Source organism: Salminus brasiliensis, chromosome 1 (genome assembly GCF_030463535.1).
Source record: "Salminus brasiliensis chromosome 1, fSalBra1.hap2, whole genome shotgun sequence".
Lineage (NCBI taxonomy): Eukaryota > Metazoa > Chordata > Actinopteri > Characiformes > Bryconidae > Salminus > Salminus brasiliensis.
The window spans coordinates 38,677,028-38,703,727 of NC_132878.1; the positions used below are offsets into that span (position 1 = coordinate 38,677,028).

Here is a 26,700-nt window from a genome sequence, read left to right on the forward strand (position 1 = left end):
CATGTGCTGTTGCTTACGCATGTCACCTGACCAGTTTCCACGGTTGAAACTGCAGATTTGTGCAGGTCATATGATTTCCACACCATACATTGGTCTATATTGGTGGTTTTCAAACCTGTCCTCAGGGTCCCTCAAATAGCCCCCCCATATGTGTTGGAAGCTGGGATAGAACAAAACTGGGCTGTCTTGGGGGCCCTGGGGACTGGTTTGAGAACTATTTTTGGGACAATTTCTGCTCCAGTAGGCCTGTGTAGAGATTGGATGTTTTTCAGGTATATATGTGCTGATGCCAATACAAATGAAACGTACATTTTATATGTGGAAATTGAGAGTAAAGCCACCTGGCCTAGCATCATGGAGCAATTTACTATTTATTTCTGTAGGTTTACAGATGCAGTAAAATACACACATTATTGTGTAGTAGCCCAGGGTTTCTTCCTTTCCTGGAGTACCTTTTAAATGCATCCTCAAATATTGCTTTTGAATACTTTTTTAAAAATACTTTAAAAAACTGTTGGTACTGATTAAATTCAGATATTGTACACCCCTAATAAAATTGCTTAAATCTACAGCCTTTCTTTTTTTTTATCCAGTGTTGTATATGATGCCAGTCAGAGACAGCTCTTTTTGGCTCACTTAGTTTCAGTGCAAAAGGGCCAGCTTTCTTTTAAATAGTATTTTCACCCGTATCATGTCAATGTTCTTACAGCTATTCTATGTTTTTCCATACATTAGACTCCTAAGCCGCTCCATGGCGCAGTTGGACTTGGCTCCATTCAGTGAGGAAATAACATTAAGCGCTTTCCAGTCCAGCGCTGCCAAATGGCATCATGGTTTTCAATACTAATTTTCACACTTCATGTTTTGTTAAGCGTTCCAACACTGTGCCATTGGCTTTTCTGCAAAGAATGCTTAATCTATGGGTTGTAATATCATTCATTTACTAGACATGTATTAGACTGGTCAGATGCTGACATTGAGTATGCTGCAGAGGACGCTAAATGGAGAGCAGAAGCCATTGTCTAGATCTGAATCGGTAGGTACTGTACTATCCAATTACCCTACAGTTCCCTGGGAAGTGGACTACACATGGTATTTGGCTATTTTCAGGGGGCTTCCAAACCAGTGAGTGAAAATGTTCTGTTGTAAGGTAGCCTACAGGGAGTAGTAAAGGATAAGGGGGAAAGTTTATCCAACCTGAAGAGCATGTGTTGCTTGCTTCACGTTTGACCCACATCCTACTATCAGTGTGTAGGCAATATAAGGGTTGGTCTTCTACTTAGACACCCTCTGAAATGGTTACCCAGTTCCTGCAAATATTCAGCTTATTCTCCCACCCTAACACACCTGATCCAGTTTACAAATGGCCTTGATCACTACTTGTAGAGAATAGTTCACACTTGGCAGGATATGGGTCCCCAGGATTGGAGCTGCGAACCTTTGATGTACATTCATGGGAAAAAGAAAGTATGTATCAGGACATATTAATAAAAAACAAACAAACAAACAAAAACACATCTGGTCCTTAAAATGGTCTTAAAATTAGATAAATTTCAGAGCCTCAGGCGAACCTAACCACGCAACAGATTCCACTGTGTTGTTTAACAAAAACAAGGGCAAAATGAAAAAAGCAATGTGTGAAAAAGATGCATTCTCCATGAATAGCTTGTAGAACCATCTTTAGCAACAATAACTTGAAGTAATGGTTTACTGCATGACTATCAGACATCATTCTGGAGGAACTGTGATTGTGGGTCACTTTTCTTTACAACCTTGCTCCAGTTTAGGTTGAGCTTTGTGGTTATTCTTTCATGCACAGCTCCCTTAAGTTCCTGCCACAGCTTTTCAGTTGGCTTGAGGTCTGGACTTTGACTGGACCATTGCAACACCTTGATTCTTTTCTTTTTCAGCCATTCTGTTGTAGATTTGCTGGTGAGCTTGGGATCATTGTCCTGTTGCATGGCCCAATGTCGTTCTTTCATACTTTAACCACGCAGGATAAAGCTGCTTTAAAAGATCAAAAGGTGAAAATAAAGCTGGGAAGAAGATTGACTGTTTTTACACTCTTAGCACCCTGAATGTAGCACCCCAGTGTCTGATCATTGAAGTCCTGTGATTGCAATTAACACTGATTTGTGTCTCAAAGGGTTTATTTGTCTGATCAGTAGAAAATAGTTTGAGTTTATGGTTCAATTTAAAGTAAGTCAGTTATAATAATACATATAGCGTTCGTCTACCACACAGACCTGACTCCAGTTAGTGTGTGCCAGCAGTTTTTTGGGATCAAGTGATAGTGCTGTATTGACTCAACATGCGCTGGAAACCCACAGAGCACTACGGGCGGTCCCACGTGGCGTCGTCGCTAAGCAACAGCTCAAACTTTCAGTCGCTGCAAGCAAAACAAGCCTCGGCTTTCCTTAGTTTCTCATTTTCACAAGCTAGCTAAATAAAGTCAGCCGTGTCCTTTGCACCGATCGATACCTGAATGGGAAAGGAGTGACTAGTGAAATCATGTCGAAGCAGCCAGCAAAGAAAAAAAAGTCTTCCTCCAGTAACGCCCCTTCATCGCACGGACAGTCGCCTTCCAAAGAGTAAGAGCTGTGCTTATGCTAGTTATCTAGCTGGTGCTAACAAACAAATGGCAGTCAGTAGGTTAACTTTATTGTCACTGTGTTTGACTTGGAAGCCAATAAATGTAGCTAGCACTAAGTCTACAACCGATCATTAACCATGTATTTGTTGTATTTGTTGTATTTGTTGTTGTTCTTCTTCCTATAAGTTGACATGTCAAAGCCAGCTTACTGTTCTTCTTCTTGTTCTTCTTCTTATTATTCTATGCTTCGTCTTTTACTGTTTTCACATACAGATAGATAGATAGATATAGATACTTTATTGATCCCAAAGGAAATTTAGCAGCCATGAGCAATTGCACAATACAGCACAGTAAGGCTGTATGTATATGAAACCCACCGGAGATGAAAGGCAGTGCAGTAATAAAGAATAAGGAAGAATGAAGCAGACAGATGACAGTTGTGTCAGCAGTGTCCAGGAGCACAAATGTACAGGATGTACCGTAAGGTGTTAATAGAGCAGATAAATAAACCCATGATTAAACATAAGAGACTTAGACCGCATCCTTCCTCCTCCTCATATCTATTTTTTATCTAGAACCACACTTTGCAGGATCCACGAAACTAATCAAACAAAGTGAAGTGAAGTGAAGTGCATTCACCTTTCTTTCCTAGTTCAGCATCATAGCGTTACATACACAGAGACATGGTGACTATTTAACACTGATACTAAAAGGAATACACTGGCTTTAGGGTCTCCTCATTAGTGGTCAGTTCATCCGAGTGCCCAGGAGAGCTGAGGAGGAGCCGCTTCACTATCTGGCCTGAGTGGAATGAGACTGAGGTCAATGCAGAGAAATGGGATGTGGCTAGCGGTGCAAAGGATGGCAAAGTCGGGAAGAGTCCAGTCAGTGTGAGTGTCCATGGGCAGTTGCACAGCCTAAGCATTGTATGGTTATCTGTGAAATAGGCCTGACTATGCATTGTCTAAAGACAGTGTAATATAAAGGTATTACATGATTACATTACTTGTGATGGTACTGTACTGAACTACTTTACATTTTTAGCAATTCTTTGAGGATCCAGAGGGGAAGGTTGATCTTCCAGCATCTTTGAAAGTTCACACCTGGAAACGCCCCTCAGAGCACATTGTTAATAAGGTAAGAGTGTGTGGGCCAGAGGACGTCCTTCCGACTGTGATTGTACTTCAGTTCTTCTGAACATGTAACAGTCTAGTGTTTTCTTGCTACATTATTTGAAGTGCGGTGGAGCTGGGAAAACTCCCAACTGTACAACACTTTGGGCCGTGATTGGATATTTGCATTTGCCGTTGTGCCCGTGTCAAGGGTATTGCTTGGAAAATATGCTGCCACACAAAAAAACGTCCAAAAACACGCATACTGCTGTCAGCTGTGCAGACTGTTGGCTCTGTTTTCTTAATCACGTGTATTTAGTCGAAGCACAGTTCTTGGCTCTGTCTCTTATCTTAATTGAAGAAATCTGCTTTCTGCTGGTCTCACATGAGTCTGTGTTGTAATTAAATTTTCTCGTTCTCAGCAGAAGCAGTGCACATTTACGCCCGCTCGACTTGTGGTTTGTAGCTATCAGCGTAGGTCATGGGCCGAAGCTACAGAACAAGAAACTCACCGCCGTTGTCGTGAAAGCACCCAAGCTCAACCAGCGGGGTGAAGCCAGTCAACTCTGGGTTTTCTCAGCTGGGTGTGAGAGGTCTAATTGACGGAATAAACCAGGGTCGGGCCCTTGGTTTCATTTCTATGCCAACTGTGCACTAGTGCGGCAGGAAGAAGTCTTCTCCCTCGGAGTGCGCGAGAAACCCAGAGAGTTTAATTCAGATTTGATTAGGGAGCCTTTAAAGTCCATTAACGCTATATAATCAAGCATTCATAGAGCCTTGTCCTCCACAGGGCCCAGACTGCAGCGGGTCAGCGTGATCAGTGAGAGTGATGAAAATAGACTTTTTGAGGGAGAGAGGCACAGAGAGGGAAAGAAAAAGAGAGAGAGAGAACTTTATGAATAAATGAATTTTAAAAAGGAGCACAAAATCTCCAAGGCTGGGCCTGAGAACTCTTCATCCATAATAGACTATCCACCTTTTGGCGTCGGATTAGTAATGGTTTAATGAGATTAGATAGGCCTGTATCAGCTGTGGCCATTCCCATAGGAATAAACGGAACTGCTGCTGATTTTCATGATTTTGTAGCTACACATCAAAACAGTGTCTCATTCACGTATGTTAATTGCCTGTTTCATGCTAGGTTCCAGTTGTGGTTGAGAACGAATCCACTTTTGATCTCACTTCAGCCAATGAGCATTTGCTCTCGAGTGAGGTAAGTCACAAGAATTGACTGCGCAGACATTTCCACCAGATTTGATCGACAAATTGCACTGTTTGTGTCCACTCAGCTAGTTTACCACAAAATGGAATCCCAGTGGTGCCATTTGAGGTTTCATGAGAATACAATCGATTGGTCTCATCACTGATGAGTCTAAAGGACACCAGTTCTTCTCCCTCTCTGTCAATATAAGTGATTTACCAAACTGCCTTGGTCCCTGCTATATCACATAAACAGAACAGGGCAGTGAAAAAAACACAATGCTGCTTCCACAATGAATGGTTGCAGTTCTATAAGGCTCAGAGGGACCCTTTCATTGCTTTTCTAATTGGTGCATGCACGTCATCTCCTCAGATGATGCGCTGGATCATGAGTGAGATCTGCATCGTGTGGAAAGTCTGCAACGGAGCTACAGGCGAGGACCCTAATCCCTGGAGACCCTGGGAACACATCTATTCCCTGTGTAAGGCGGCGAAGGGCCATGTGCCTCTGTATAATGTCCATGGGAAGTACGTAGTCAGACTCTACTGGATGGTGAGTTGCGACAGCATCTAGAGCTTATTGCAGTTGTCATTAAAGCATGCTTTGTGTTTGAGTAGTTGCACAAATGGCCTATGAAGGAAATACATGTGGAAAATGCACTATTAATAAGTCTCACAAGGACATTTATTATATTTACTTATAGTGTCTTTTACAAGTCTATGGCTGGTATTGCAGTTTTGCTGGTTTACATTACATTATATTAGTCATACTAATAATACCACTGACAGTGAGAAAGATTATCTTGATCTACAGTGTGTGCATCTTTAAAGGGGTGCATATATTCAACAGCAAATAAACAGTCAGTTCTTGAAGGTAAGGTGTTAAAAGCAGCAAAATTAAAAAATCAACCTATGTATGTTTGTGACAAGGGCCAAATTATGTCTTGTCTTGTGGGATGTTCCCAGTATAGAGTGAATAATAGCCACCAACGGTGGTTCAAGAAAGCAACCACCTGTGAACTGGCAACAGGGTCATAGGGAACACAAATAGATTGTTGAGGTTGTGTAAAAACACTACTCCATGACAACCAAGCTGGAATTTAAGCACGTTCAGCACTAATACATTGTCTGATTAATAAAGGCTATTGTTTTCTTTTGTTTTCATGTTTCAAATAATGTGTTCAAAAAAGTGTAGCTTAACTATTTTCTGCCCTCCATACATACAGCAGTGACCAGACTGCCTTCAAAATGGGACAGCCTTGTCTTGCTACTGTCTTTAAATACAGCCTCCCAAGGATGCAGCCCCTGAATTGGGACACACTATATATGTGTTCATTAAGTATTATAGCTTCAACAGTTAGTTCCGGCAACGCCAGTTGATTCGAGCTGGGTGACCAACTGTTACGGCAAAATAACAGCATGTTTTTTTTTTTCACAACAACTATATCACTGTCATTTGCTGTAAGTCATATAATGAACTAAGAAGTTGCGTAAATGCCCTGAGCAAAAGACAACAGGAATGACCTAAAATGAAACTACAAGGATTAAGACAAGGATGCACAATAGCAAAAAACAAAGGGGATAAGAAAACAAATGTGAGTGAGTTCAATTAGGTCAGGATAAGGAGCTGCATAAAGAACTGCAGGCTGTGCTGCTGTGAGTGGGGTTCGTTACTGTGACGTAGCAACGAGCTACCTGTTAAGACTTGGCAGAAGGAAACTTTCTAACATTAAAAACATTAAATGGTTTGATAGCACAGGGCCTCTCGCTCTATTTGCAATACATTGCTATTGCTGATGTTGTGCAGAAACCTAAAAAAATATATATTTTACATTGTGTCAGAATTTTATAACGAATGGACCAATAGAAATGCTCCAGAATGACTTGGAATGCAATCTTTCATTTCCTGAAATTTGCTATTTCAGAGATTCAGGTTTTTGCATGACAGCAATGATATCCTTAGATCTTTAATTAAATTCAAATTATATGAAATCTCCAATTCTATGTACAAACACAAAATTGGTGTTTAATAAATGTTTACTGTCTGTACTTTCAACAGACTTTGGCAAATTAGGATAATCTCACAATATGCTTTTGTTGTCGCCAGCCATAAGCGCGACTTCCTAGGATTGCTATTGCAATTAGCAATTGCTATTTTTTTTGTCCATTTGGGTTAAGGCCAGTACAGCAGTTCCACCTGTGAAAGACTGTAACAGTAAGCACTTACGGGGAAATTCTGACTCATTCCAACCTCTTACAGTGCTGACCCAAAAAAATACGCTGTGGCGCCCTATTAGAGGAAGCCCACACTGGCCTCAGTGTGTTGCTGCGGCTGGCTGGCAGGCGCTGAGGCGTGATTAAGAGGTGAACCCCTCTACACCTACTGCAGCGTACATCCTGCAGGCAGTGATTAAGTGAGAACACGGCTCTTATCAGACAGCCGGGCCTGTGTGTGCGCGTCTGTGTGTGTGTGCGCGCGTGTGTGTGTGTGTGGGACTTTCTTTCACCTAGAGAGCGCTACTGCCTTTCTATAAATCGCCACTGGCCTTGATTGCCCTCTGACCTAGCACACTTGGTCAGAGAATGTGGAGCCCACTTTTATGGATCCCCTTGTTATAATCATAGCAGTATGATCCTACTTTTAAATTTTCACATTAAATAACTTTATAAACAATAATATTACAATAAGTCAGACATGTACAATGGTTTAGAGGACAAAAATAAAATAACACACATTATGTTAAAAAAAGTTACATATCCATGTTAACTAGCTAATCTCTCTCTCTCTCTGTCTCTGCAATCAAACTGAAGTACACTTCATTCAAGGACAATCCCCCTACACTGATGCTCAGTGGGCATTTTAAAAGGCCACCTAGCTCTTGACACTAGTCTGGAGTCGTTTGGTGTAGAGCTGAGTCTAATGTGAGAGGGAATGTGTTATCTCAAGTGAGATAGTGCTCCAAAAACCTCTGTTAAAATGCTTTTTTTGTGTGTATGTGGAAGATCAATGAGTACTAGTGTTATTCATAAAGGCCCCAGCTGGACTAATTTCCATTGATTAGTCATTGGCTAATGTCCCAGATTAAATGAAATCATTTACCATGATGGCTGCGATGTTATTTAAGACAGACAGGGAAACCTCCTTATCCATTTACATCGACATCTACAGCATTTAGCTGATGCTCTAATCATGTCACACATGTAGGTGAATGCAGTGTTAGGAGTCTTGCCCAAGATCTCTGATTACTAATGTAGTGTTTTGTTCTTGCCTAGACTGCCACAGGGTAGGTGCTGTTGTTACCCCCTACCCTACACCAGCCACTAGCCATCTAATGTTCTTTTGCCTTTTGCTTCAAATACATACATGCACCGTCTCTCTCTCTCGCTCTCTCGTTCTGTAGGGTTGCTGGAGGAAGATCACTGTGGATGACTCTTTACCGTTTGATGAAAAGAACAATCTGCTGCTTCCTGCTACCACTATCCAGTCAGAGCTTTGGCCCATGCTATTGGCTAAGGCTATCCTTAAGCTGGCCAATACTGAGTAAGTATTGCGCGAGATCATCCCTCCAAATGGCTCCAGTGAAATAATGAAGAAGTTAAGCGCTCTGACAGTGCTAACTTTGTCAAGCCTAAATGAACCCTAACCCCAATTCCTCATGCCCACCCGCTGAAGCATTAGACTTGCTTAAGCTTGATAAATCGAGGGATTTAGGGTTCCTTTTATGAACGTGACATATGGATGTTTGAATGCTGCCTTTGTCAAAGGTCAGTGTGTAAATGTTTAATCTGCCCCAGGAAGGTGGAAGTCGCTGAGATCTGTGAATCATTTATCACGTGCAGGGAAAGTTCACTGGAAGCGACAGAACAATGTTTTTCCTGAGGCGTATTTGGGATCTTTTGGCCACACATTGGTGCACACAAACAGACGCAAACAGACTAGCACTGACACAACAGCTGTTCACCTACAGAAATGGCTCTTTTAACTGCTTTAACTGATTTAACTGGACATTTACACAGTGACCGTAGTATTGAGCAATAACTGTGTAATGAATAAGATTTGATTCCAAGTCATTTTGGAGCTTTTCTGGTGGTCCATAGCAATGGTCCACTTAAATCAATGAAAAAAAACAACAACTGCCAGATTAAGATTATCTCAAAAAGTAACAAAAATTGGAGATACATAAGTTTTGTGTGACAATGACGATATGTACGCTAAGATATATGCTCATTGAATTGAAGTGTGTGTCCACACACAGCCTTTTGCGGTCCAAGGGGTTAAGCCAGTGATGCAAATGATGCAAATGACAGGCGCGACATTTGCGTTGACTTGGTGTGAGCACGGCAAGAAGAGGAGCGGTGAAATGGTGCAGTTAATTAATAGCTGCCGGACTGCTTGAATACAGCATCCCGTGAGGCACAATTAGTGCATCAGCCATCTGGTTTCCTCAAGAAAGAAAGAGAGAGAGAGAGCAATAGGGCACACATACGCTCATACACTCTCACATACAAAGAGTAATATGATTCCCTGAAATATGAAATGTGCCGCATAATGAAGTTGTGTATAGAAATATGTTGCTTGTGGTGGGAATGTACCCAAAAGAAAGCCTTACTACCCACTTTTTCTAGATACGCATTTATTGATGCTCTTATTATTTTATACCAGTACAGTATCTGTGACTGTGCATTGACTGCGGCCTGCACAAGAACAGGTTTACAACAGGGCAGTAACCAAGATGGCTCAGTCAAGTGGGGAAAATGGCTTAAATTAACCATGAGGACAGGGCTGATATTGATGCTTGCTGGTGCTGGAATTGACATTGCCATTGTCACTGTGTGTCCCTTCAGTGTGATGCCAAGCCCCAGGAGAGAGCTGGGAGAGTTCACTGTCATCCACTGTCTGACCGGCTGGATACCAGAGATAATCCCCCTTCAGTAAGACTCTTTCTCACTACAGCTTTCACACTGTGCCTCTGTTATTTACATGCCAAACCATTTTCCTCATGGGACTTGGATTGTGCATTGCCTAATGCGTTCATTTCTACTGACATTTATTGCCCAAGCCTATCACTTTAAAAGACTCTTTTGCACTCTGCATAAAAATCGTGACTAACTTGCGCAGCACAGCCTAACACACTGCATTACTGTTTCTTGTTCGCATTGGCATTCATTACCCAATGGTACGACGATAAGTTCTTCAGAAGATAAGCTCTCTGTCCAAAACGCTTTGACCATAAGCCAGCTCCATCTCATCGCGAGAGTGAATAACCAGCCTAAAACATTTACACAATCAGTGTAAAAGTGAAATGCTATCACTTTTTAAATAATATTTTAATATTTAAGTATTTCATTTAGTGTAAATTACTGTAGTAATTAATTATAGTAATTGACTGGCAGCAGTTTATCTCTCAGTTTATTGCTTTTCACCTGTTAATGCCACTCACAGTGACAACACATTACTGAGCTCCATGATAAACCATATTTTTGATTTTTAATGTGATATTATTTTTCACAACATGTCATTAGGGGTTGCAGTGACAGAACTAATGACGCACAGCTCCAGAGTGATGTAACTAGATTGGTGGGAATTTCCAGTCGTGTGAATAAATGAGGACACCCCGTGAAAACTCATGTTTTTTGGCAGCATGATAATTAATGATAATTTAGGATTGTTGGAGACTTCTTTACACAACTTGTGGTCTGCTCTTTGGCTGATTGTGGGCTGAACTTGCTAGGTCGACCTAAGCTCAAGCCGTTTGCAGTTGTTACACTTGTAAATTATTTTCTAGGCAGTGAATTGTCTTATTTCTTATTTCATTTCGATAATTGTGCATTTCAAAATATTTCCAAAAAAGGCTTTGGAGTTCACCACAACTGGTTTGTGGTAAATGTAACCAAACTATGACCCACTTTTTATGTCAGAGATTAGCATTGTTAGCATTGTTCAATGTTAGCATTGTTTGCTTTACTAGTTAATGACAATGCATTGTGCAGTGTTTTAGACATCCAGACATCATGGAAACACGTCCACAGAGAAGCTGGGCGTACGACTGATGTAATGACAAGTGCTGATAAGCTCTATAATATTTTTTTACTGTTGATGTTTGGTGCAGCCAACTTGGACTTTGGGTTGGTGAGGCTCTTACTACTTTCCGAACTAGGAAATCCAACTTGTGGGGGTATTCCACATAGGAAATTTCAATTCAGAAAACTCAGAAACTCAGAAAATCTGACATCCGCAGGTCTCAATAAGACATGCTCAATCAAAGTCCTCTCTAACATGACTGTCAAAGCTCAAGCAAATGCTTATCAGCACCAGTCCTGAACTGGTGTGGAGAGTGAGTAACCATTCAGCTAAATGGCCAATTACGAAATATACACATGCAGTGCCATTCTTAAAGACTAGCCTGTAAAACGCTGTAATGATTGTAGGATTATTCTCATTCCCAGTGTGTAAATGTGCAAGCAGTAATGGCTCTGAATCCACCCTGCCCTCAGCAGTGCGCTTAGGGCACTCTGCCTTCCCAGAGTACGGAGACCTATGGCTTGTTTTCCCCTCCTCAAGGAATGTGACATACATTCTCCACTTATGTGTTCTTCCTCTGCTAAAATTTGGTTTCTTTTTCTGTAGGTTCCCCTTTTTTGCCTCTTGTTTACATTTAGCTGTAAGGTAACTTAGCTTAGCTTATCTAAGCTTAGCTGTTTTTTACAAGAAGACATTGTTTGTATAGAGCAGTGTTGCACTGTGCTGTACATCAGAAAACTGTACTTTACTGTATATACCTTACTGCTTACTGTTTAGGAAGAAGTTACATCCTGTTAATTTTCAGGTAAATCTAACAATTTAAAGTAAAACCTCAAAAAATCAAGCTATTAATTACAATGGTATTGAACTGAATACCATACACAAGTTGTACGCAAGACTTTGCTGCAGTTGGTTGCACTTCTCCTATAAAGACTGTAAAGCTTGAAGTGACCCAGTGTCAAACAGCACATTTGTTCGGACAAGATACCTGAGCTGCATCTCCTAGAATACATTATTCTTTAAAGCAAAATGCAATATTTAAGAATTCACATGGGTTTCTTACAGTGCAAGTAGCATAATTCCACAGGTTTTATATCCAACCATCCATGCGTCTCCGTGGCATCCACTCTTTTTCTTCTCTCTGCCTTCTATCAGTAGGCTGTGTAGGGCTAATGAGGTTCACTGATCTATCGCTTTCCCTCTGGGTTTGAGCCTAGGCCTTGTTTTCCACCAGACAGGACGGACAATGCCATGGTGATTAGGCAATAATGGCCGCAAACATTGCTCTCATTTAGAATGAGCTTCTTTCTTTCTTTCATGGGGGCCACTTCCCATGAGCAAGCAGCCAGCGACATGTATGTGTTCCATTCTTTCATGATTGAGTTAGTGGGCTAATGCGAATATAGCACAGGGCATGACTTGTGGTCACGGCCTCGCAAGGGCATGTTAGTTCTGTAGTCTTCGGAAACAAATCGCTCGCATCGGCTTTGTTTTGGCAAATGCTGTGGGGCGTCTTGTTTCGTACGCTCTGCTGAGTTTCAGTGGTTCGGAGGCTTCTGCTGAGACCTTATCAGTGTACATGCAGAGAGAGAAAGAGAGAGAGAGAGAGAAAGAGAAAGAAGGAAAGTGTGTGTGTGCATGTTTGTGTGTTGTGTATATACACACACCACACAGTTTTTTCTGTCACATTGCTCTAGCAGTGTGTAGCATGACATGACAGTAGAGCTTAACTGGGAATGTATGTGTGTTTGTGTGTTAGAAAGAGATGAGCGAGAGAGACTGTTTTACGTTGGTGTAACTTATAGGGAATAGTCCATCCATCTATCCATCCATTCATCTTCTTATCTGCTTCTTTCTGGTCTGGGTTACAGTGGGTCTGGAGTCTCCCTGACATCATTAGGCACAAAGCAGGAATATCCCCTGGACAGGGCAGCAGTTCATCACAGGGAATAATTAAATAACGGTACCACTCAAGGCCCAGATCCAGGACAGACTGTAAACTCCTGGCATGGCAAACAAATGTACAACTAATTTGGTCATATCATTCAATTTATTATTATTATTTTTGTTTACCTATAATTTTTAATTAAAATGCACTGACCTACCTCTATAACACCTTCTGACACGTGGCTACAACACCAGCCATGACCTTAACTTGGCCTCCTTTATTCTTGGTAACTGCCATTTCTTAATTCCATTATGAACTTAAGAAACTGCTACCTTTGTGAGCATCAATTATTTCATTTTCAGAGTGCTAGGCAGCAGCCTAGAGGAACCCATGGCTGCTGAATGTTGGGACAAGATTTGAGAACTCAGAGATTGTAATAAGCAAAGAAAATTTGCATCACCTTTTCTAAAGATGACTGTGAACAAGCCATAGCTCTAACAAGCTAATTAAGGTCTGAGGACTGAGCTGTGTCCACATCTGTGCGCTATTCACTACTTTCTACTATACAATGCACTATTATAAAGAACAGTGTACATCATTAGTGTACATCATTTATGCACTATATATTACAGTGCAATGTGGGATTATTACAGATGAACAAAGCATCAGTCTCTGTAAATGTTGTTGGTAGGATTTCTGCTCAGTACATCTGTTGAGCTTTAGTATTGACCGATTGTAATGACCAAATGATAGATCAATCAGGATAGCAATATCAGCCCTACATGTACTTGTTTACGTGTATGTGTGGTTGTGTATGAGTTTCTGTCTATGTTTCTCTCTGTATTTGTGTTAATATGAGGCTGCAGGATCTCTTGGGGTCATTTACTCCATGTTGCAGCTCTGCTGTAGTCCCAAGCTCCATCTCTCTCTCTCTCTTTCTCTCTCCCTCTCTCTGTCGCTCTCCAACTGCTCCCATTCAGGCCTGGCTCACACATGGCAGGGAGGAGCAGAGCAGGCCAGAAAATCACAGCACTGCCCAGTGCCTCTCTGGCTGGGAACTTTGCAGCATTCCCGCCCCAAACACTTAAATCCATATGATTCAGTCTAGCAGGGTAGAAATTAAATTTCTGTAGACCATTAAAAAATAGGGTTTTCAAATAGGAATAAAATAACGAATCACAATTTAATTTAAGCCACCCTGTTTAGGGGGCTGTTACCTTCATTCCTGGAACAAAATCCTCCTCCTCTGCCTATAAAATTAGTGTTTTTTCCCCCTTACATTACATTCTCCAGTGCAGGTTCTATGACAATTGTGGATCATGATGTGTGTTTAGGATCATTATCCTGCTGTAGAAACCATGCTCTTTTCATCCTCATCTTTTCTTTTACAGACGGTGTAATGCTTGCTTCCAAAATTAGCTGACATTTAAATGACTATTCTTCACTGGACCACTGACCGTAATGCATGCCCAAAGCATGACCAACCCACATCTATTCTTAACATTTGGAGAGGTGTTCTTTTCATTAAACTCTACACTTGCTTTGTGACAGTTTAGGTCCTACTGACAACTGTACAATTGTTTGAACGGATGATCTTGGAAAATGGCTGAAAGAGACAGCACTGACTTCTGTATCTATGATAATCCTTCTTAGATCTGGACTGAGCTTCTTCCACTTTACTTGTGGTCTTGTGTGCTGGTCAAACAAACCCTTATATTGTGGGCACAGAGAAGCTACCAGCTCTAGTCCTATAAAAATCAGGAAGTTAGCAAACCTTACAAGGAAGTTGTAAGACTTTGGCCCTGGCCAGTAAAAATACATTGTGGAACTTTAAGCAGCACTAAAGTAATAATCTAAATGGATGTATGAATATTTTGGCCCTCTATGTATAATCGTGACCCTTTATTGATTGGAAAAGAATTGAAAGAAATGACTAAAAGCCCAGTATTGACATACCCATGATGAATGTATGTAAACCTTTGTCCACAACTGTATCATACTCCTTTGTGAGTACAGTCTGCTGTTGTTCTTGTTCATACAGCTTTTGGAATCTCATTACAGACTCTTGATAGTAACTGTCCACTTCATTAATTTGCTATTTGTTGATTTCTCCTACAAAGTCTACTATAAGAACAGCCTCGTGCAATTTGATGAAGATGTCAAAAACATCACTTTCCAAAATGTAATTACACTGCTATCACAGATAATAGCAACATACAGTGCAAAAGGCAAATTTAAAAATACATTATATTAGACAGCATTATATTAAAGCCCTATTGGAAACACAAATAAAGCACATGAGTTAAGTATATGCTGTCAGTGTGTGGATGTATTGGGCATATACCCAAGTCATTTGTGTACGGTGTATTGATGACCAACAACCCCCTGCTTCTAATAGCTGCTTATAGATTACTGTGGGAAGGTACATTCTCCGTCCTCTCGGCTAGTTTCACTCTGGACATCGATCCTGCGGCAGGTCATTAATTGGATACAAGCTGAGCTGCGTTCAGTAAGGCTTGAACAACGCTTTGATAAGCCAAGTGATTAAGCAATACAATACAGTGGTTAAACTGTCAATTAAGAAGGTGTGATTCACTGTAGACTGTCCTAATGCTGTGTTTGGGTTGCATTACCAGAATCCGATATGTGGGAAAAGTGTGGGATTTCCTGCAGGGTGCCATTCCAGAGTTTCATGTCATGGAGGAGAGCTTTGAGGAGTCAGCGGACTTTGCTGCTGCCGCCAGTGACCCAAAGGGCAATGAATCACCTCCTCAGAACAAGGAAAATAACAAAGGTACTGCATTTAAATGAATGGCACTTTGAATTCACTTGAATTAAATGTGGCAAGTGGTTGCGAATGAATAAAATGTGTTATATCAAGAAACATTTCTTTCTTTAATGGTAGTTTTGGTCAAGAACTGCTGTAAAAAATGTAACCCATTATATTAATTTCCAACCACTTGCCTCATTGAAATGATGTAACTTCAAAGTTTCAAGGAGTGTCCAGGAGCATGCATACTGCTTAAAAGCCTTAAACAGACAACACTAATAAATGTATTTAATAATACCTCTATACAATGTATATTTAAATATAATAAACTATATGACAGAAGGTACTTCTAGAGAGGGTGGAGACTAGCACATGTCTCTTCTGACAATCAGTCACTGCCTCTTTTTGATCACTCCACATTTGCAAGCAAAACCTTTTGGTCCTACCTTGGTAAAACTTTTCTAAAAATATGCTTTCTTTTAAGTTCTTCTGTGTAATTGCTTTTGGTTTGTAAAGATTGTACATGAACATAATCTCGTTGTGATCACTATCTTGACAGGTCAGAAACTCCAACACTAATAATTTTATTCAGTAATAGCATGTGTAGTGTATAAGTACATATTATAAACTAAAAGACAAAAATGTATTACTAGAGATTATATTCATTTTGATTTTATGAACATTTTTGTGAACAAGTTAATAAATAAGTAATGTATTCATAGCTATCTGTTAATTAAATGATAGTTTTATTCGTCTTTCAAGAAGTGATTTATTATCAGATTTTCTGCTAATTTTAGGATACCATGCAGCTGCCTCAATCCTTTTTATAATCATCTAAAGCTCAATAACATTTCTACATTTATAACTTCTTGCAAATAATAAATAAAAACATCAAAGCTATAGCATTAGCATCATATTAGAATTGGTTTACACGTATTTGTACACAAAATTATACAAGAAAAGTATTAGTAACTGTCATATTGGAATATTGATTCCAAACTTTTTAACTGTAGTCTCTCACATTTTTGGACTTTGTTTCTAAATGTTTTGAATAAATTACACAGTGCAAATCATTCTGAATGCATGTGTACAGAAACCATAAAAACTGCAGTAAACCAGCTAGAAAGCTTTACTTAGTAGTTGGACCTGCAAGCTAAGACTTTATTGGGGTTTTAATCCTCCATGTTTAGCACCACATTACATGATAATAAATATTATGTTATTTAAGTTACCTTGTCATTATACACCTAGTGCATCAGAATTATTTTCTTTGCATATCCCAGCTCAGACAACTAGGTTCAGAGCACAGCGTTCAACCATGCTACAGCACCACTATAGTAAAGAGGGTTAAGTGTCTGGCTTTGAGACCTAACATACACCAGTTTCTTTGTATGATAATGAACTGGCCTACAGTGAGGCCTGTTAATGCTGTAAAGATTTACTTTTCCCTAGATTGTATTTTTTCCCCAAAAATATATATATTTTAAATGTAATATTACATCAAGAGAGCCTTTTCAAATACCCAACATATTTGCTATTATTATTATTATTATTATTATTATAATTACTATTATATTTAAGCAATTAAGGAATTCCCCACTAGTGACTTACAATACATTAACCACATTTGATGGATAATGAGATTCAACTGATAGAACACCGCCATGCCTTAATGCAGTCAGGCCTGCTGAATGTAGAACTGAAGTTCCTCAGAGTATAATGTAGTTACCACAAAGTCTTTTAACAAGCACATGAGGCCATAATCACAAGAAGATCCAGAGGACTGAGAAAAATGCTGTTGAATTATGTCAGTCTAGGGTGGGTTAAAGCTCATTTCCAAGTTTCTATAGCGTCACAGAAGCCACAGGGAAAAACATTATCTGCAAATTGAGAACCTTAGGAACTTAAACGAATCTTTCCAGTAGTGGCTGCCCTGACAAAACGGTACTGTGGCAGGGCTTCAAATGAGCAGTTCATATCAAATTTAAGCCATTTTGCAAATAAGATTTGGCTTGGATTGCTCCACAACAATATAAAAGGCTGATATTAAATTATAGGGCAACTTGGTTGCAATTATTGCTACTAAAGGTTGTACAGCAAGTTACTAACTTTATGGTGGTAACTTGCGACTCATAACTCATGTGGGTGATTTGTGTATTCAAATGTATTGAATATAAATATTAAACAAATAAACAATAAATAAATACATAAATAAATAGTTCTGTGTTTTTGATAAGCCTTTATTCCCTTAAACAGCCTGTGGTCTGCCGATGGGCCGAAAGTTTTATTGACTGCTGTCACCGAATAACCCAGCTTGTAGGGTCCAGCTTGTACCAGTCCCTGTAGCTACTGAGTAATACATCTTTATGTGTACTATGGCTTGCTGTATATATATATATATATATATATATATATATATATATATATATATATATATATATAAAATCAGTTTCACTGTATCTGTTTTAAGGTCTGGTTCCACCTTGGTGTAACTACTCAAAAAATATGCTTGTTGTGTGTTCTGTGTAATTGCTGTTGGTTTGTAAAGTACATAAGCAAACCTCCTCTTGTCATGACCTTCATCTTAACAGGTTAAAAATAAGCCGAATCGATCCTCTATTAAATTATGCTTAGTACCAGGCTTAACGAGTATAACCCATAATTAAAGAAATCCTTGTGTTTCTGTTCTTGTGGGAACCTGGACCAATCTGTTCAGAGTATTACATCTGTAGTCTTTGTGTGTTTGCTCTTTCAGATAAGAGGAAAGGCAAAGACAGGGACAAAGACAAAAAGCCCACCCAGCCCAACGAGCCCAATACTGCCGCCCAACCCACAGAAGACAGTGAGTAACTTTCTGTTAGTGTACATAAAAAGAGAACCTATACAGAATGCTTATTTGTCAATACATGTGTTGCTATTCCTCCAACCCGACATACATTATTCACTCTAAAAAATGCAACTGTTGAATATTTCATTCGTTTGCTAAAAGGCTCTATATATTCTTTTTGAAAAGACACAGAGCGCTGGGCTGCTTCTCTTACCCCAAAGGTAGACAACTCTCTTGCAAAGATTTTATGATAAGATGACCCCATATGTAACACATTTGTTCTCATATGTTGGGCCTCACATTTAGAACTGGACACAAATATAGGCTGAGCACATTTTTCTTGGGTTTCAAACAGTCAGTAGCAGTTTCCAAACCCATAAACCAAAATCCAAAATAAACTATAGCAAGATTTTGTCAAAAAGTGGCCTGGATCCTGACCACTACAAACCAAAGAACTTCATCTCTAATGATTGACATGAGGTCATCTGTAAACGAAATAGAAATAAATAGTCAAGTTATCAGCTCTTTAGATTAATCATTATTCACCAATCAGTGCCTTCAAACCATGTCCCAGTCTGGACAGACTTTATGTATTTTGTTGTTTCTCATACAGTGCACTGGTGGCATATGAACAAGATCTGATTTTGTATGCCTAATTAACTAAGTAATTGTTCCTGTTGTTGGGTCTAGACTTCCTGGCCATGCTGTCATAGCTACATACTTTGCTATGCTTTGCTAGAAAGTGCTTTTTTAAAATACTGAAATTTAGAGTGCATTATTCATTTTAAATAATACTTTCATTGGAATGTGAAAGGCTACGCTGTTAGCATGTTGGCAAATTCACTCTCAAGCTTGTGATTAGCTACAACTACATAGTTCAGCTTGGCCGTAAATCATTTTAAACTGTTAATTTTTTTTTTTTAATCATTTAAAACTTTTTCTTTCCTAATGCTACTTGAATCTTCATAACTCAAAATATGGACTTTCCTGCATGGCACCTGATTACTGCATGCTGAACCAATTCAGACTGATAACCTCTAAAACATACTCCATACAAATGAGCATGCACTGTAAATGAGGGTTGCCAATAGTAGTATAGTACATTTTAAGTTGCTAGTAGTGTTAAAAAGTCAGGTCAGTGTGTTTGCAGCAAACACAACAACTAACCTTGTGGCCTGAATATAGCATATTTTGACAAGTTAACAACATTGTCATTTAGTCCATTCAGTGTCGTTTGCTAGAAAAATTGGCAAACCGCATCTGCCTTGGAACAGGTTTGTTTAGCATATTAACATTAAAACACTGGAGCAGCATATTACCGCCAGACTGTGCTAGTTGAATGAATATGTGATGCTATGTGAAGCAGGCTTTGCGACCAGTGTTCGCAGAAGGGGAGCTCAAACTCGACACAAGAAAAAGCAAAAGCCAGGAAAGCAAGCAGGTATCTGTGCTAGGCTTAAAGCCGACACTAGCCAACCAGCTAGACGACTCCATCATCTAACCCCATTAAAAACTGGACTACCTCAGCTGACTGCCAAACTAGAGCTATTCACACATCAGGAGGGAAAGCATCTGGCTTATCATTTTTTTTTACTGGTAAGTCTTGAGAAAGCCAAACCTGGGAAACCAAGTGTGTGTTAGGATAAAAGCTAAACCGGCTACAATCTTATCAGATTGCAAACGGCACATCGTGCTGAAAGGACAGCAACACTATCTGCTAAGAATCAACATGTTTCATTCTGAGGCAAAGTAACAGGGTTGTAAATAGGCTTGCAAAACCACACCCAAGGATTCAGTAAAAGTGGGAGAATGACTGCGAGAAACACAAGCCGGGCCTGACCGATATTAGGCAAATGCACCCAATTCTGATCAAACCAAGGCATGAATAGTAGGGTCTCTTGGTTCGGACAAATGTCTCAGGCTCTACTGACTGCCCAGACGTCCAGAGGATGTGACCCCACCTGCTGCCATGCCTCGCTTCCTCTGTGGGTTCATGCATTATGGAACCTCTTCGCTCTGGATGTATCATCAGCATGAATAAGTCAAATAGCTAACCTTGTTCTCTGCTGTGATAGAGATTGAGTGTATGTGTGTGTGCGCTTTTGTGTCATAGTGTGTGTATGTGTGCCCTAGATTGCAAATAGAGTCATTAAGCTGGTTTATTCTCAGGTATGCTAGTAGTGTACTGAGCACATCTGAATTATTTGGTGTGCCCCGAGGGCATAACTGGGTTTTTTGTTACGCTGCAGTTTATGTTCCTGGTGTGTTTTGGTTTCACACACAGACACACACACACACACACAACAACAGAACTGGCAGAACATTGACAGTGATTTGAGAATAAGCGCTCAAATCAGTGGCTGACTGATTTTCCTATTAAGTGAAATGATGTGCAGGGCTTTATGACTCTTTTGGGTAATTAGCCTCAGTAAGTGAATGACAGAATTACATCAGGATGAAGCTGCCAGGCCTGCTATTGAAATCGCAGGTTCGTCGCAGGATCGTCGCTCTGTCTCTCTCACTTTTCTGTCAGCCTTTCTCGCTCTTTATCTGTGTGTCTTTCGCTCCCTGTCTCGCTCCTTCCATGTGGTTGATACTAATTAATTAGATAAAAAGATTGTAACATGCTGTGACATATATAAGTTGGCACCAAGCCCTAGATCCTCTATCCCTGAAGCAATACATCTCTGGCTCTCTTCTACACACGCACACACACATGCACACGTCTTGTTCTATTAATATTATGAGAACATTTACTGTGCGTTTTCCCTCAGAACGTGAAGAATAGGTCGTCTCATTAACCTTGCCAAAGACCCTGCTCCATATATTAATTTCTTTAAGGATAATGTCGACTATCTCTCTCTCTCTCTCTCTCTCTCTCTCTCTCTCTCTCTCTCTCTCTCTCTCTCTCTCATGCTTACTCACTCACTCTGTCCATCTGAATAAGGCCAGTGAATGTTTGATTGACTTATCTAAAGATGGGGCAATTATTAAGGTATAAAACCCAATAACAGTCATACTGTTAGAAGTGTTATTATTTCTGTGTGTGAATACTGGAGGCCTGCGGTCTAGCACAGTTTGGTGATTTCACTTCTCAAACACACCCATAAAACCTGGAAATTGGATGAATTGAGTCAGGTGTGTTCATTTTGCATACCCTGTAGCCAAATACAGTCATTTATTATTATTTTTTGTGTCTGTTTTCATTCGATTTCCATGACTAGCGCAATTCTACTGTAGTGTTACAGTGCCTGTTACAGTAGTGTTAAAGTATTCACCTCCTTGGATGTTTTGCCATTTTATTGCTTTTATAAATAAAATTTGTTGTTCAAGTAAAGGCAATTAAATTAAAATATGTAATGTTAAATACGGAGTGCATAAATATTCATAGATATATTAATATATTAAAATGACTGACCTAATTCAACAGAGGTCCAGCAGGCGGCTGGTGCTAGTAGTCTCACAGTTAGTGAACTGGAGATCACCTGAGTGCAGTTAATGTGTCTCCAGTGACTGTAGTATAGAGGCACCTGTCTGAAAGCTCCACTCACTGGGTAATCAGTACTCCTGGGTACAAATACATCATGAGAACTAACCAACACTTTACACAACTCTGAGAAAAGGTTGTTAATATAGTATAAGTCAGGGAATAAGTCAGAGTATACGTCAGGGTATAAGTCAGTATAAGTCAGTGAATGGATACCAAAAACGTTTAATGAAATCCAGCATTAAGAAATAGAAGGATGCAATGACTACTGCCTGCAATTACAAAGGTGGTATAGTATAGTAAAAACTAGATTTTTATTGAATGAATAAAATTGAATGAAAAATAATTTTGTTGTAATAGTATCATCACATCTGTATGAACAAATCTGGACACATCTGGACAACAAAGATCTAGAATAACCGTAATGTGACCTTTATTCACACACACACACACACACATCACCAAACACCAAATAAACGTAAATAAACATGACTACAACTACTTTCAGCCCTGTGTGCCAAACTGAGCCATTTTAAATCCCCACCTGGAGCACGTTCCCTTGATTGGCTCCAGGTACGAATAGTTAAGGGCTGCTCTGCGGCCCAAGTAAGAGTCCATTGTCCCGCTTCTTCACCCTCACAGTATTTATGACTGATCTGTAAAGTGCTATCAACATTTTCTTATAGCCCCACGCTGATGTCATACTCTCTCGCCCCCTCTCTGCCCCACCCCCAGTTTATTTGATCTAATTGGGAGAATAACTGCAAAAACATTGGTCTACTGTCTTCTCACTGACTGGCTCTATGCATAATAATGGTGCTGTTGTGCCGTTCTCGGCCCATATACAGTATTGTTCTCCAGTATTGCAAACGCTTTTGTTAATCCATCTTAATTGTTCTCTTCCCAAACAGAGGGGGACTTGGACTTGCTTCGTTCTAGTATGTGTTGTGCTTGCACAATGATGCATACAAATAGCTTGGATAATGGACTCTCCTATTTTCTCTATCTCTCTCTCTCTCCCCCTATACACACATTCTTCCTGGTCCAGGCAGTATGCCTCCTCCTGCTCCTCAGATGGTTGTGTGTGCCAGTTACCAGCCGTTGCACCTGCAGGAGAAGAGGACCTCCGTGCTGGGACAGATGGTACTCTCAAAGCTCTCTCCCATAATGCCACAAATATTGAAATATATTCGCCCGACAACAACAGACAGCTCACAATATGCTAGTCTGCAACGCTGCCTGTGACAGTGTCCCGCAAATGCAGTCCTAAAGAGCCACTGTGCAGCTGAGTGTATTTCTGTCCTGCTGTAACATGCCTGACTCATTTCATTTGCTAATTCTCTAACCATTCAGTTGGACCAGGCGTGTTGGAGCAGGAAGAGTGTATAGTGCTCGTTGGAGTAAAGCTCTGTGACATGAATCAACACTGTATGTTCAAATGTTTTTAGACACCCCTTCTGATGAATGCGTTCAGCTACTTGAAGTGGCACCCAATGCTTACACAGATGTGCGAATGCACGCATGCAGTTTGTCTAGTTCTTGATACCAGGCGTGGGCTAAAAAACCCAGCACTGAGCTGTGGAGCAGTGGAACTGTTTTCTCTGGAAACATGGTTCTCCATCCAATATTTTTGGGATGAAATTTGCTGTTGGGGATGAGGTTGGGTGGTGATCATCTAACATCCTGTCCTCACTAATGCTGTTGTCGCTAAATGCAATCAAAGCCTCAGAGCAATGCTCCAAAATCTAATACAAAACCTTCCCTGGAAAGTAGAAACAGTTAAAGTACCCTTGATTTTGTAAAAAACAATGAATGAGCAGGGGTCCCAATACTTTTGTCCATATAGCATAGCTCAGGTCAGGTGTGTAATTTATAAGCACTCTAAATAGAAGCCTAAAAAAGTACACTTTTAAAAATAAAGGTGCTTTGAATGGTTATTTGAGTGATACCATAGAAGAACCATTCATGTACAAGAGATTGTGTGAGTGTGAAGAACCTGTTAAAGTTCTAAAGAGCATCACTTGATGTGAAGAATCTTTACAAAATCTCTTCTACAAACATTTTTCTTTATGGAACCAAAAGTGTTTTTCTTCTATGTCATTGCTCAAAGAACTATAAGAAATACCTTTATTTTTAAGAGTATCTAGAAATCTTCAGAGGAGAATTAGATATTGATACTGTAAGATTTGAAGTCATGAAGTAAGGGCAGGAAACCTCCATGTATACTGCAGTGAAATTTCAACTATCTTGTCATGTGACAAACTGCACCACAGCATCTTGTGACTCCCCTAAAAAGGATGGCTATTGTTTATAAGGCCAGCCTTACCGATAGACATAATTACTCTGCACGTCTCCTATGATCCAGTGAGGCGCCCATGCCCACATATCTAAAGCTTATTAATTTGTTAACGCTCTCAAAACTGTGATCTCCTTCCCTCCCTCAATCCATTGCTTCATCCCTCCCTGTATCATGTGCTCAGGCTATATGCTACTCTTTTTGGATCAGTGCTGGCTGTCTAATCCATTATTAACTCCATACTCCATAATCCATGATGGTGGCTGTGTGTGTGTGTATGTGTGTGTGTGTGTGTGTGTATTCTTCAGGCAGACTCATCAGAAAGACTGCGGCAGTACGGGCTCTCCAAGCTCTACAGTCACCCTGTGCTGCTCACGCGCACGAGAGCCTGCCCCCTGGTGGCTGTCCCAAAATCGCCCCCTGTGCCTCCCTGGAAACTTATCCGCCCTCGCAAGAAGTGGAACATCACAGATGAACCAAAAGGTCAGGGCTCTGTAGGTTTGTGTGTGTGTGTATATGTCTCCAACAGACACAACCCCATGTGCACACAATGAATTTTTATCATGTAGTCAATGAGCCAAGACACACTGAAGTGGCGAATTTACAAGACTAATGTAGCTAACAGGTAGGACAAGACTCTAACCCTCCAATTATTATCTAAATCTGCATTAATCACCAAACACTTGCCTAAACCTGCATTGATCTGCTAAGTAAGTTCCAATAGACCTGCTTTCCAGCAACCGTACACTTGTAGCTCACACCCCAAACATGTCTTAAGCTGACATGCCTGTGTCATATCTCTATTTCTGTATGCAATGTTTACCACAGAGACTCCAGTCCAGAAGCCTGAACAGTACATAGAGGTTTCCAGTCCCTTCATCGACTTCAGACTCATGACCATGGCTTCACCACTTCAGCTGTAAGCAGACTGTATGTGTGTGTGTGTTAGTGGGGTGTATGTTGACATAACAGAAATCAAACTGTTACCTGTGTCAACAGTGCAGCTGCAAAACAGTAATGATGTCTGGTGTTGTTACTGCCACACATTTTGCTGTATACCTCTGTGCTGGCCACGGGGTTTGCTTTGGTTGTGTGTGAGCTGTTTCCGAATGTGCAGGTGCTGTGAGGATGTGTAGTGTGAGATGGAGGGGAGGGCGGTGTTAAGTACACTCTTGTTGTTTGTGTGTGTGGGAGGGTGCAGTCAGAGAGCCAGACAGCCATCAAGCCTCAACATCGATCTGTGTGTCTGAGCGCCGAGCCTTTCACCACATTCATGATCACAAGTCAATACATTCATTCAATTCAAACATTCATAGCCTCAGCCTCAGTGGTGCGGATTTATGGGCTTTTTTGTCAAGGTGGGTGATTCATACATTATGAATATAATATTGTGATACCTTAAGCAATTACAATATACGATATGTCACTACTGTATGATATGATGCACAGTATGGTACGAATAGGATGACATTTGATAAGTTAAAGTGAACAGATGAGAACCGATGGTGGTGCGTTAAAACTAAAATGCTCAGAAAGGCCTACCATACAGTGGTGGTGTCATTTTCTAAAACATTGAATTCAACAGCAAAACACACACCTCGCTTCAGCACACCTTAAGAAGCTCCTCCCTCTAAATTCATGCACGTTGTGGGTTAGCTCACTAGCCCCTCCTTCACCCATCCCATGCACAAGTATGAACATCACCATTGTTGCTAATTGGCTGGAAAAGTTGGAGCCACTTTGTTTGTTCCCAGTTGGAGAGCCAGGGATGAGTACATACACCTGCCTATCCAGCTCACAGATAAACTGGATAGCTAGTGGGTCATAGGAAATAGAATTTTACAAAAAGTATGTATTGAAATCGTATAAAACATCGTTAATACAATATTTGTGGATAGGCTTTTGTATTTGTGTGTTTTGCATATTTCGATGCTTCTGTGTTTGCCCTTTGACTGGGTATATCTGTGTATGTGTGTGCGTGTTCTGCTCTAAGGGATTCTCAACCGAATGGCAACAGGAGGCGTGTGTGTAGCTCTAATCTGGCTTCATTCAATGAGACAGAAGAGAGTGAGGGTCCTAACCCCACCCAGCACGACATTACACACAACAGCCTTAACTCGCCGGATGCCTTGGACACCAGCGAGGTACCTTCTACTTCTGCTTTTAATTCAGCTATGCCAATTTAACTGAACACACCCCTGGTAATAGACACTCATAATCAGTAAAGTGGACATGCAATGCTGTACATACAGTGCAATGGCTATCTATGATCTTTGCCCACAAATGCTCTATGTTAGTCGTTAGATAAGCTAATTTTAACAAAGAGTTCTGAACACAACAACGTTTTGCACTTTAGCACATTTCATATTGGCATAAAAATATCCTTGTCCACTGTAATAACCAATCGTAGCCTAGCTTTAGCAACTTTAGCAGCCCTTCCAAGGCCATCAAGGGACTTTGCAAGGTCAAGACTCCATATTAGTACAAAGAGTGGCAGTGGTTTAA

At 40.4% G+C, this 26,700-nt stretch overlaps 1 protein-coding gene across 2 annotated transcripts in view; it reads left to right on the forward strand.

Moving 5' to 3' along the window:
• The first annotated feature begins 2,412 nt into the window (after nt 1-2,412).
• Nucleotides 2,413-26,700, forward strand: part of adgb (androglobin) — a 55,752-nt gene continuing 31,464 nt past the window's right edge. For both annotated transcript variants that reach the window (XM_072679041.1, XM_072679044.1), the window contains exons 1-13: nt 2,413-2,591; nt 3,324-3,483; nt 3,638-3,730; nt 4,847-4,918; nt 5,279-5,458; nt 8,307-8,446; nt 9,751-9,837; nt 15,452-15,609; nt 18,341-18,427; nt 22,948-23,042; nt 24,504-24,678; nt 25,024-25,114; nt 26,189-26,339. In XM_072679041.1, the coding sequence (XP_072535142.1) occupies nt 2,512-2,591; nt 3,324-3,483; nt 3,638-3,730; nt 4,847-4,918; nt 5,279-5,458; nt 8,307-8,446; nt 9,751-9,837; nt 15,452-15,609; nt 18,341-18,427; nt 22,948-23,042; nt 24,504-24,678; nt 25,024-25,114; nt 26,189-26,339 (1,569 nt within the window). In that variant the 5' untranslated portion in view covers nt 2,413-2,511. The remainder of the gene's footprint in view (nt 2,592-3,323; nt 3,484-3,637; nt 3,731-4,846; nt 4,919-5,278; nt 5,459-8,306; nt 8,447-9,750; nt 9,838-15,451; nt 15,610-18,340; nt 18,428-22,947; nt 23,043-24,503; nt 24,679-25,023; nt 25,115-26,188; nt 26,340-26,700) is intronic.